General features: G+C 45.1%; 1 protein-coding gene across 4 annotated transcripts in view; it reads right to left on the bottom strand.

Moving 5' to 3' along the window:
* The window catches only part of st6galnac5a (ST6 (alpha-N-acetyl-neuraminyl-2,3-beta-galactosyl-1,3)-N-acetylgalactosaminide alpha-2,6-sialyltransferase 5a), a 74,626-nt gene that overhangs the window by 58,178 nt on the left and 3,793 nt on the right, over positions 1 to 12,655 (bottom strand). The window contains exon 1 of one of the 4 annotated variants that reach the window (XM_072574761.1): positions 12,062 to 12,079. The exons of the other annotated variants lie outside the window; for them this stretch is intronic. Coding sequence (XP_072430862.1) covers positions 12,062 to 12,079 — 18 coding nt within the window. Of the gene's footprint in view, positions 1 to 12,061; positions 12,080 to 12,655 lie in introns of those variants that run through there. 4 annotated transcript variants of the gene reach the window in all.

Here is a 12,655-nt window from a genome sequence, read left to right as displayed (position 1 = left end):
CTGTAATGTAATCTAATCTTGTGTGTGAGGAACGGTTTCCTGACTTCACCCCAGAACAGCTGAGCTCTCATTTTAAATGTATGTCCCCCCTCAAACAAGCCATTTCCCCAAACTTTGAGAGGCTGCTCATGGCCCACATCAACTCCAGTCTCTTGGCCTGCCTTAATCCCCTGCAATTTGCCTACTGTGAAACAGGTCCACAGCAGATGCCATTTCGGAGGCTCCCAGCCTCATTCCTGATGAAAGGTTTTTGCCCGAAATGTCGATTTTCTTGCTCCTCGGATGCTGCCTGACCTGCTGTGCTTTTCCAGCACCACTCTAATCTTGACTCCAATCTCCAGCATCTGCAGTCCTCACTTTCACCATTTCCCTAACCCTACACTCATCCCTGGAACGTCTGCTAACACGGGCACCTACGTCAGGCTCCTACTCATCGACTACAGCAGCCTCCTTCAGCACCATAATCTCCTCCAGACTAATCTCAAAACTCTCAGATCTAGGTCTCGGCTCCTCCCTCTGCAACTTGAACATCAGCTTCCTGACCCACAGGCCGCAATCCATGAAGACAGACAACAGCATCTCCTCTGTGATAACCCTCAACACTGGAAACCCCCTCAAGGGTATGTTCTCAGCCCCCTACTGTACCGTCTGTCCACCCACAACTGTGTAGCCAAATTCTGAACGAACACAACTGTGGTAGAACAGATATCAAACAATGATGAATCAGAATACAGGCAGGAGATAGAGGGCTTTGTGCTGTGGTGCAATGATAACAAGCTCTCTTTCTCAAAGTCAGCAAAATGAAAGGACTGATCATTCCTTTCAGGACGAAATGAGGGGGACCCACCCCTATCTACATCAGTGGAGCTGAGGTGGAGAGGATCAAGATTGTCAATTTCCTCGGACTGACAATAACCGACAACCTGTCTTGGACTTCACACGTAGATGTGACTGTTGAGAAGGCTCAACCATGCCTCTTCTTCCTCAGGCAGCTTGGGTAATTCAGCATGTCTGAAAGGACCCTTAGACATGGACCATAGAAAGCATTCTGTCCGAGTGCATAATGGCCTGGTATGGCAGCTGTTCTTCCCAGTACCGTACGAAACTACAGAAGGTTGTGTGCATCGTCCAGACCGTTACGGAAACCAACCTCCCATCCATGGACTCGATTTACACTACTTGTTGCTGTGGAAAGGCTGCCGACATCACCAAAGACCCCTCCTACCCCGGAACTGCTCTCTTCCAACCTCTTTCATCAGGCAGAAGATACAGAAGCTTGGAACACGTGCACCACCAGGTTCAAGAACAGCTTCTTCCCCGCTGTTATTAGACTGATGAATGAAGCTCTCTATCTTCAAATAATCTTGATCTTGCTTTTGTGCCCCTCCTATGCAGCCATAACCTTGTAGGCCTCGCTCTGTCTCAGCACCCTATGGTCTGAATGTCCTTGCTTGCTATGATCTGCCTGTACTGCTCGCAAAACAAAACTTTTCACTGTACTTAGGTATATGTGAGTACAATAAGTCAAATTACTGAGTACAAAATTGCCCCCACAGTCTGGTCCCACCACACCCCAACACCTGCCCCTTCTCCCGGCCCTCAAGATATTTTTTCACCATACACCCACCCCATAGAAGTTTTTAATCTGAAACATCTCAATCCGATCACTCCTTAATCTTCCACACTGAAGGAAAAACAAGCTAGGCTACATTGCTACAGGCTCACAAATTAACACTACTAACCCTGCTGGTGAATCAACATAGCAGCCCCTTCAAAGCTGAAAATGTGTTGCTGGAAAAGCGCAGCAGGTCAGGCAGCATCCAAGGAACAGGAAAATTGATGTTTCAGGCATAAGGCCTTCTTCAGGAAGCCCTTCTCCAGCCCCTTCAAAGTCCAACATAATAGTTTCCACATTTCCCCTCCCCCCACCTTATCCCAGATCCAATCTTCCACCCTGTCCTACCTGTCCATCTTCCTTCCCATCTTTCCACTCCATCCTCCTCTCTGCCCTATCACCTTCTCCCCCAGCCCCACAGCCCTCCCATTTATCTCTCCAACCCCTTGGCCCAAAGCTTCATTCCTGATGAAGGGCCTTTGCTCGAAATGTCGATTCTCCTGCCCCTCGGATGCTGCCTGACCTGCTGTCCTTTTCCAGCACCACGCCCACGACTCTGATCTCCAGTATCTGCAGTCCTCACTCTCTCCCTGTCTGTCCTGGGGTGCAGTGCCCACAGATGAGTGCTGTTCGTTAGCTGCAGTCTAACCACAGCGTTATACATCACCTGCATAACTCCCAACGCTTTCTACTTCAGTTTCCCTGAGATAAAGACTAATGTTTCATTAGCTTTTTAATTACTTTTTTTGAACCTGTCTTTGTGTTTTTAGTGATTTCTCTACACAGCCACATAAATCTCTCTGCCCTCCACAGCTTCTTGTTTCTTAGCATTTAGAAAATGCTCCAGTGCATTTATTTTGGTTCAATGTGGATGATTCACATGGATCTGCAAAAGTCTGACCCATTCTGTTGATCTATTAAAGTTCCTTCTGCAATTTTCTGTTCTCATTTACACTATTTACTGCATTGGCTAACTTCTTTGTCAGTTATATAAATGATTTGGATGTGAATATAGTTTGTAAGTTTGCAGATGACACCAAAATAGGTTGGTGTAGTGGACAGTGAAGGTTATCTCAGACTACAATGGGACCTTGATTAAATGGGCCGATTGGCCAAGGAGTGGTAAATGAAGTTTAATTTATTGAAATGCAAGGGTGTTGCATTTTGGTAAATTAAATCAGGGCAGGATATATACTTAATGGTAGGGTACAGTAGTCCCCCCGTATCCACGGGGGATACGCTCCAAGACCTACCACGGTAGCTCGAAACCGCAGATAGGAGCGATCCCATTCAGTTAAATGGGAAATTTACCTTCCCGGCAGCACCCTGGTTCTGGAATGTTCCCTGTAATGTGTTCAGGCTGCGGTGAACTGCAGATAACTCAAACCGCGGTATCAGGAGCCGCGGATACTGGGGCCATCCTGTACTGGGGAATGTTGGTGAACAAAGAGACTTTAGGGTGCACGTTCATATTCCCTTGAAAGTGGAGTTGCAGGTAGACAGAGTAGTGAAGAAGGTGTTTGGTATGCTTTCCTTTACTGGTCAGAGCATTGAGTACAGGTGTTAACAGGTCATGATGCGGCTGTACAGGACATTGGTTAGGTCCCTTTTGGAATACTGTGTTCAATTCTGGTCACCCTGTTACAAGAGAAATATTGTTAAACTTGAATCAATTTATAAGGATGTTGCCAGGTTTGGAGGGTTTGAGCTATAGGGAGAGGCTGAATAGGCTGGGGCTGTTTTCCCTGAAGTGTTGGAAGCTGAGGGGTGACCTTATAGAGGTTTATTAATTCATGAGGGGCATGGATAGGGTAAATAGACAAGGACTTTCCCCCAGGGTGATGGAGTTTAAAATTAGAGGTCATAGGTTTAAGGTGAGAGGGGAAAAATTTAAAAGGGACCCTGAGGGGCAACATTTTTATGCAGAGGGTGGTGTGTGTACAGAATGTGCTGCCAGAGGAATTGGTGGTGGTTGGTACAATTACAACTGGAAAGGTTTATGACTAGGAAGGATTTAGAGGGATATGGATCAAATGCTGCCAAATGGGACTAGATTAATTTAGGATATCTGGATGGCATGGATGGTTTGAACCAAAGGATCTATTTCTGTGCTGCACATCTCTAAAGCTCTATGCATCAACAAATTTGGATACACAGTTTCCTACTGTTTCATCCAAGTTACCTGTAGACATAGTGAGAGGTTGAGGCCTCAATATGAATATCAGGACATCACGTCTAGTCGCATCCCGTTAGCTGGTGCTTGTATCGTTTATTCCTACTCTCCTCTCCCATCGCCAAGCAATTAGGAGAAAGTGAGGACTGCAGATGCTGGAGATCAGAGTCGACAGGTGTGGTGCTGGAAAAGCACAGCAGGTCAGGCAGCATCTGAGGAACAGGAGAATTGAGGTTTTGGGCATAAGCCCTTCATCATTCCTGATGTGGAGCTTATGCCTGAAACGTCAACTCTCCTGCTCCTCGGATGGTGAGCTTTTCCAGCGCCACACTTTGACATTGCCAAGCAATTACCTACCAATGTTAACAGGTTTCCTCCAATTCCAATCACTTTCACTTATTGTTAATTGCTGCGAGGATGTTTTCCCACAGGGAACACAGATGCCTTGTTTTAAAATCAGGAGTCTTCCAGTTAAGGAAGCAATTTCCTTTCTCAGAGGATCGTTAGTCTTTGGAATTCTCTTTCTTCGAGAGCAATGTAGACCAACTCATTGAATATATCATGGCCAAGTTAGATAGGCTGGGAGAAAGTGAGGAGGTCAGAGTTGAGAGGGTATTGCTGGGAAAGCAAAGCATTCCTGATGAACGGCTTATGCTGAGACGTCAATTCTCCTGCTCCTCGGATACTGCTTGACCTGCTGTGCTTACCCAGCAACACACTCTCACCTCCCCTAAGTTAGGCTGGCTGTCAATTTATAAATTGGCACAGTGGCCAGGGACCCAGGTTCCATTCCAGCCTCAGGTGACTGCCTCTGTGGAGTTTGCACATTATCTCAATGTCTGTATGGGTTTGCTCCCACAATCCAAATGAGGTGCAGGTTAGATGGATTGGCCATGCTTAAATTGCCCATAGTGTTCGTGGATGTGTAGGTTAGATGGATTAACCATGGGAAGTGCAGGGTTACAGGGATGGGTGGGATGCTCTTCAGAGGGTTGGTGTGGACTCGATGGGTCAAATGGCCTACTTCTACACTGTAGGGATTCTCTAATTCTATTCTAAGGAAGTCAAGGTTCATTGGAGGCAGGAAAGAAAGTGGAGTTAAAGACATAATCTGATTCACAACAAGAATCACTGAATGGCAAAACAAACCCAAGTGACTAATGCCCTAGTCCTGCTCCTACTTCTTATGTTCTAATGTTTTATTAGCAATTGCTTGGTTTATCCTAACAGAATGACTTTTGGAAGTTCAAGGAAGATCCATAGATATCCACATACCAACCAAACTAGATACTTCCGTAAGAGAAATTCAAACCAGTTAGTTAGGTAAGACCCAGTGGCAAGAACCCATGCTGGCTTTCACCCTTGTTAATACTTGGATGAACTGAGTTCCTTAAATAATCTGCCTAATTGTGGACTCACTCCTTGTAATCTGATAATCACTTACAATAAAGGAGGACACAAAACCACCTCTTGATATAGAGAGACAATGTGAAGCAGTTGTTCAGTACAGTATTATACTTTAAACAAAAATTCTTTTAATTTGCAAAATCTAGCAATAATTATTATTTCACACCTGGCTAAATAGTCTTAGTTGAAAATATTCTGTTAAGTTAGCGCTGTATTAAAATACATTGATATCAATTGAATTGCCTGGAACTAAACAGATCCTTAAACAGACCTTGATGAATATGTTAATGATAATTCCTCTAACAAGGTTCTCTCGTACCAATTAGCATCAGACTCCATCGGGAACACAGAATCCAGTTTTGACCCTGGTACTGCAAATTGCTGGGTACATACTTCTTTCTCTCACACGTATACTGTGTACCTTTGATGCATTGGTCCCAGACGTGGAGACAGGTTACAAGTGACAGTGATACAAAACAGAAATTTGCTTGCTGGTGATGTGGCTGCAAAAGGGAGGAAATAACATATTTATGACAAGCTGTTTCACCTTGTCCAGAACAATGCAACCAGAGGACAAAACTACCCGGATTTCCAGAATGAGCAAGTGGTCAATTTACGGGACAGATTCCTCAGGGAGATGGGGGTAGTTTGTATCCATTGATTAAAATGAGAAGTAGATTAGATTTCTTTCAGAAAGCAACAATCTGGGATGCAATAAGTGAGTGATTTGAGATATGATACATTGTCAGTGTTAGCATATGTCTGGGAGGGACTGGTGATCTGGATCTGTGATTTCTCAGAGCTCTTACCACTGGGGGCTTTGTTCACTGTGTTAGATGTAGACTCAGTGATATGAATTCAGTCACTGTGGTTAATCAGCAGGTCTATTATCATTTCCAGCAGGCTGGTAAAAGGTGAACTGTATGGTGTCCAGCAATTTCAGTGTTCCCTGATCCACGGTGGGTGAGATGCCCCACCCCACCCCACCCCAATCCTTATGTCCTGATTATAATGTAGCACTGTACATCAGCTATGAAGTGAGGCTGGATAAGTTCACAGCATAGAAGGTTGAGGGAAGACCTGACAGTGGTGTATAAGGTCATGAGGGTAAATAGAAAACAGTTGTTCACCTTAGTTAAAGCATCAATAACAGGGAGCTTAATTTTAAGTGAAAGGCAGGAGGTTTAGAGGGGATTTGAGGAAAATCGTTTTTTACTCAGAGGGTAATGAGGGGCTGAGATGCACTGTCTCGGAGAGAGTAGTTGAAACAAGTAATTGCAGAATCTTTAAAAAAGTACTTGGATGAGCACTTGAAGTGTCATAACATTCAAGGCTATGGGCCTAATGTGGGAAAGGAGTGGGGGCAGGAACATATTTTTGGTGGGACAGACTCAAAGCTCCGAAGGGCCTCTGCTGTACTGTACAATTCTATAATCCATCAGAACAATCCCGACAAAGTGGGTAGAATATGATGGCAAAACAAAATGAATCATTTCATTGCCAGAAGCTTTGATATTAAGCTGTGGTGTCACTGCAAGGTCAGCTGTTCACTAGAACTAGAGGGCAGGGTTTAAAAAAAGCAGGGGTCTCCCATTTAAATGGAGATGAGGAGGAATTTTCAACACGAGTGCTTGGAGTACTTTACCCATGGAGGCAGGGTTCGCCAGACTCTCAGTCCAAGAATGGATTTTTTTTAGATTAGATTAGATTACTTACAGTGTGGAAACAGGCCCTTCGGCCCAACAAGTCCACACCTCCCCGCCGAAGCGCAACCCACCCATACCCCTACCTTTACCCCTGACCTAACACTACGGGCAATTTAGCATGGCCAATTCACCTGACCTGCACATCTTTGGACTGTGGGAGGAAACCGGAGCACCCGGAGGAAACCCACGCAGACACGGGGAGAACGTGCAAACTCCACACAGTTAGTCGCCTGAGGCGGGAATTGAACCCGGATCTCTGGCGCTGTGAGGCAGCAGTGCTAACCACTGTGCCACCGTGCCGCCCATGGCACGGTGGCACAGGTTCGTGGGATATTTTTATGGCAGAGGTAGATAGGGATCTTCACTAATGAGGGAGTCCATGGCTACTGGGGATGGACTCAGTCAGAACAGCCATGACCTTATTAAATGGTGGAATAGACGAGGGGGGAACTGCAGCTCCCAAGGGGTATATTTCTATGTGGTCTGGAGGGGCTTAAACACTGGCCTGAGGGTGAATCCACAGGGTTAAAGCTTGTGTGGTCTGTTTTCTGCAGGAGAAAGGTGAATGCTCTCCGTTCAGCGTCTATTGGGTACAAAGCTCCAATTCGTGAAGCTGCTGCAGTGACTGAGAGGGTGGTGTTCATTACAGACTGCATTAAACGCATGCTGCTAGGGGCAGGGTCAAGTTCTGTCGGTCCAGTGGGGAGCACTGTCAACATTCTGAGTTAGGAGACTGTCGCTACTCCAGGTTGACATGGGCAGTGCTGTACGGTCCAAGGAACTGCCTCTTTGATAAGATGTTAAACTGAGGCCCTGTCTCTTCCCTCTTAGGTGGACAGGAGTCATTGTTTTCCAAGAATCCTTTGGCTGCCTTACTGTCAGAAACAAAGGAATGAAGATAAAATCCTGCAGATGCTGGAAGTCTGAAATAAACACAGAGGATGCTGGAGACATTCAGCAGGTCTGGCAGAATCTATGAAGACAGAGAAAAAGAGTTAATGTTTCGGGTCTAGATCTGAACAAAAGTCACACCAGACTCGAAAAGCTAACTCTGTTTGTCCCTTCACAGATGTGGCCAGACCAGCTGAGTTTCTTCAGCATTTTCTGTTTCTGTCACAGAATCACAGTTGCTACAATGTGCAATGCCATTTAGCCTATCATGTCCATTCCAGCTCTTAAAATGAACATCCCACCTAGAATAATTTTCCAACTTTCTCCTTATAACCCTAGATATTTATTTTTCCTTTTCAAATAATTTAACCTGCCTCCGCCATACTCTCAGACAGCACATTCCAAACCATAAGCACTCGCTGAATGCAAAAATCTTTCCCTTTATCTCTTTTGCTTCTTGTATCCAGTACTTTAAATCTATGTCCATCATTCTCAATCCTTTCACAAATGGGAGCACTTTACCCAAGTCACTCTGTCCAGAACCTCTTGCAATTTTGAAAATTTCAAATGATCTCCCTTAGCGTTGTCCTTTCCAAGGAGGACGGTTCCCTCTTCCTCAGCCTCTCTTCATAACTGTAGTGTCTCATCCCTGGAATTATTCTTGTCAGCTTCTTCTGATCTCTCTCCAATTCCTTCACATCTTACCCAAAGTGTGGTGCCCAGAATTAGACACAATACTCCAGCTGAGGCTGTGTCTCCTATTGCAACTAGTATCTTTTGCAAGTTTAAACATCATCTTGCTGCTTTTGTGCTCTATTCCATAATTAATAAAGCTAAGGATGCTGGAATTTTTATTAACTGTCCAGCTATCTTTAATGACTCGTGCATTTACAGCCACTCACTCTGATCTTACATCCCCTATTTTCAAAATTCATTTACAGGATGTGGGTATCACTGGGTAGTCCAGCATTTATTGCCCAGAGGGCAGTGAAGAGTGGACCAAATTGCTGTGGGTCTAGAGTCACATGTAGGCCAGACCAGGTAAGGATAGCAATTCTGGATTAGTGGTGCTGGAAGAGCACAGCAGTTCAAGCAGCATCCGAGGAGTAGTAAAATTGACGTTTCGGGCAAAAGCCCTTCATCAGGAATAAAGGCAGAGAGCCTGAAGCGTGGAGAGATAAGCTAGAGGAGGGTGGGGGTGGGGAGAAAGTAGCATAGAGTACAATAGGTGAGTGGGGGAGGGGATGAAGGTGATAGGTCAGGGGCGGGGGAGGGTGGAGTGGATAGGTGGAAAAGAAGATAGGCAGGTAGGACAAGTCATGGGGACAGTGCTGAGCTGGAAGTTTGGAACTAGGGTGAGGTGGGGGAAGGGGAAATGAGGAAACTGTTGAAGTCCACATTGATGCCCTGGGGTTGCAGTATTCCGAGGCGGAAGATGAGGCGTTCTTCCTCCAGGCGTCTGGTGGTGAGGGAGCGGCGGTGAAGGAGGCCCAGGACCTCCATGTCCTCGGCAGAGTGGGAGGGGGAGTTGAAATATTGGGCCACAGGGCGGTGGTTGATTGGTGCGGGTGTCCCGGAGATGTTCCCTAAAGCGCTCTGCAAGGAGGCGTCCCGTCTCCCCAATGTAGAGGAGACCACATCGGGAGCACTGTCCCCATGACTTGTCCCACCTGCCTATCTTCTTTTCCACCTATCCACTCCACCCTCCCCCTGTCCCCGACCTATCACCTTCATCCCCTCCCCCACTCACCTATTGCACTCTATGCTACTTTCTCCCCACCCTCACCCTCCTCTAGATTATCTCTCCACCCTTCAGGCTCTCTGCCTTTATTCCTGATGAAGGGTTTTTGCCCAAAACGTCGATTTTACCAAGGATAGCAATTCACCTTTCTAATGGGCATTAGTGAACCAGATCGATTTCTCTAACAATTGATTCATGAACAGACTTCTGGATTTTTGTTTTAAATCAAATTCAAGTTCCACCATCTTCTATGCTGGGATTATGAACCCAGGTCCCTGTGGCATTACCAGGATATCTGGACTAACAGTCCAGTGATAATACCATTAGGCCATTGCCTCCCCTTTAGAGTTAAACTCATTATTTTATATCTTCTCTTCAGCTTTTTCCAACCACTCCTCTATTGAGCTCAATGTGTCACCCATCCACTGGCTCCACTAATCCGTCCATAGTCCTACATTATACTCCTCACAGTTTCCAATGCTTCCAAATTTCATATCATCTGCAAATTGTGCCATTGTGGTCTGTGCACCAAGATCTGGGACATCAATACAACATCACAAATTGACTAAACTTTTTAAATTTAAAATGCTTTTCATCATGATGCCTCTTCGGCTATTGCCTTGAAAAGGCTCAGTATCACCAATGTTTCCTTGTAAATCATTCTCTATCAATCCTGCAGTCTTTCTCTGTAACCTGACCAATAGCCTGTCTGAAAACATGAAGACAAAAGTGCAATACTCTAGTTGTGGTCTTACTACATATAGTTTGAGACAGTCTTCCACAAACACTCCTTTTGTGCATTGCATTCCTGACACCTGGAAAAACATGTTGAATCTTTTAGTGATTTGTCCACACTTGTCAAGAGGCTTTTGAGTGCAGGAGTAATAAATATCCATCATTTAACACTTCTCCTAATTTGATACTGTTGGCAGAGGTCCATCCTCAAAATCATATAGAAATTGCAGCAATCCCACAAGTGACACAAAATATTTATAGTCAGACAGTGTGGAAACAGAACCTTTAGTCCAGCCAGTCCATGCCGACCATAATCCCAAACTAAACTAATCGCACCTGCCTGCCCTTGGCCCATATCCCTCCAAACATTTCTTATTCATGTACTTATCTAAATGTTTTTTAAATGTCATAACTGAACCTGCATCTCCCAAGTCCTCTGAAAGTTCATTCCACATACAAACCACTCTCATGTCTTTTTAAAATCTTTCTCCTCTCACCTTAAAAGATCGCCCCCTAGTCTTGAAATCCCCCACTGCAGGGAAAAGACACCTGCAGGGAAAAGCTCATCTGTACCCTTCACTATTTTCAACTTCCTACCCTCTGGTGAAAAAAAAGTTCTCCTTATTTTCAAATCCTCCATTCCCAGCAACATCCTGGTGAATCTCTTCTGAACCTTCTCCAGCTTAATAATATTGTTCCTATAACAGGATGACCAGAACTGCGCACAGTACTTATTCCAGGAGAGGTGTCACCAATATCCTGCACAAACTCCAGCACAACATCCCAACTCCTACATTCAAAGGTCTGAGCAATGAAGGCAAGCATGCTACACACCTTGTCAACCACCCCTTCTACATTTGACTCAAACTTCAAAGAATTATATACCTGAGCCCTTAGTCTCTCTGTTCTACAACACTACCCAAGCCCCTACTTTTAATTGTATAAGTCTTGCCTTTGTTTGCTTTATCAAAATGCAATACCTCGCAGTTATCCAAATTAATCTCCATCCACCACTCTTCAGCCCATTGACCTAACTGACCAAGATCTCTGTGATAAGATCTCTTTATCACTTACATAAATGTTAAATGAATAATAATAATGAAATGATATTAATAATTAATTAGTCTGAGATAATCTTTAGACCACTTCTCTCGCCTGAGCTGTTCAGCATTTTGGTTTTTATCACTACACACTGTTGTCTATCAGTCGTAGATTAATTCTTTTTAATTAATTCATGGGATGAAGGTGTCGCTGGCTGAGTCAGCAGTTACTGCGCATCCCTAATAGCCCAGATGGCAGTTAAAGGTCTACCACATTGCTGTGGGCCTGGAGTCATATGTAGGCCAGACCAGGTAAGGATGGCAGATTCCTTCCCTAAAGGGCATTAGTGACCCAGATGAGCTTTTCTCCAAAAATTCAACTTATAATAAATTAAAACTCCACTAGCTGCTATGGTGGGACTGTGAATTCAGATCCCCAGTACATCAGCTGAGTCTCTGGATTAGCAGTCCAACAATGATACCAGCCTTGATGTCAAGGGCTGTCACTCTCACCTCACCTCTGGAAATCAGCTCTTTTGTCCACGTTTGGACCAAGGCTGTAATGAGGTCAGGAGCTGAGTGGCCCTGGCAGACTCCAAGCTGGACATCGCTGTGCAGGTTACTGCTGAGCAGGTACTGCTTGATAGTACTGCCTGTGACACCTTCCATCACTTTACTGATGATCAAGAGTAGACAAATAGGGTGGTAATTGGCTGGGTTAGATTTGTCTTGCTTTTTATATACAGGACATACCTGCTCATTTTTCCCCATTGTCAGGTCGGCGCCCAGTGTTGGATCAGTACTGGAACAGCTTGGCTAGGGGAGCGGCAGGTTCTGGAGCACAAGCCTTAAGTTCTGTTGCCGGACGTTTTCATGTCCCAAAGCCTTTCCATGATCCTGTGTCTCTAATTGTTTCTTGATATCATGTGGCGTGAATTTAACTGGTTGAAGACTGGAGGAGGTCTCCCTGTACCAAAACGGAACGGTACTCACTACCTTCAGTTACCTCATGCCCTTCAACATGTGCCATCTACTTTCCTCATGATTCTTTCAATCACTTTCTCTCATTATGTAAGAACAATGCAGGGTGTAGAAGCAGGAGCAGGCCATTTGGCCCCTCGAACCTGCTCCATCATTTAGTAAGACCATGACTAACCTGGTTGCGTGATCCAATCCACTTTCCTGTCTGGGCCTGCCCACCCCTGTCCAATAGCCCTTGACTAGGAGAAAGTGAGGACTGCAGATGCTGGAGATCAGAGCTGAAAAATATGTTGCTGGAAAAGCCCTTGACTGCCTTGGCTATCAAACATGGTGGAAGGGGAGCTTAAAGAACTATAATGTGACAGT

The sequence above is a fragment of the Chiloscyllium punctatum genome, chromosome 7, assembly GCF_047496795.1.
Source record: "Chiloscyllium punctatum isolate Juve2018m chromosome 7, sChiPun1.3, whole genome shotgun sequence".
Taxonomy (NCBI): domain Eukaryota; kingdom Metazoa; phylum Chordata; class Chondrichthyes; order Orectolobiformes; family Hemiscylliidae; genus Chiloscyllium; species Chiloscyllium punctatum.
Note: the sequence above shows the minus strand (reverse complement) of the source record. Positions and strands in the feature narration are given on the sequence as shown.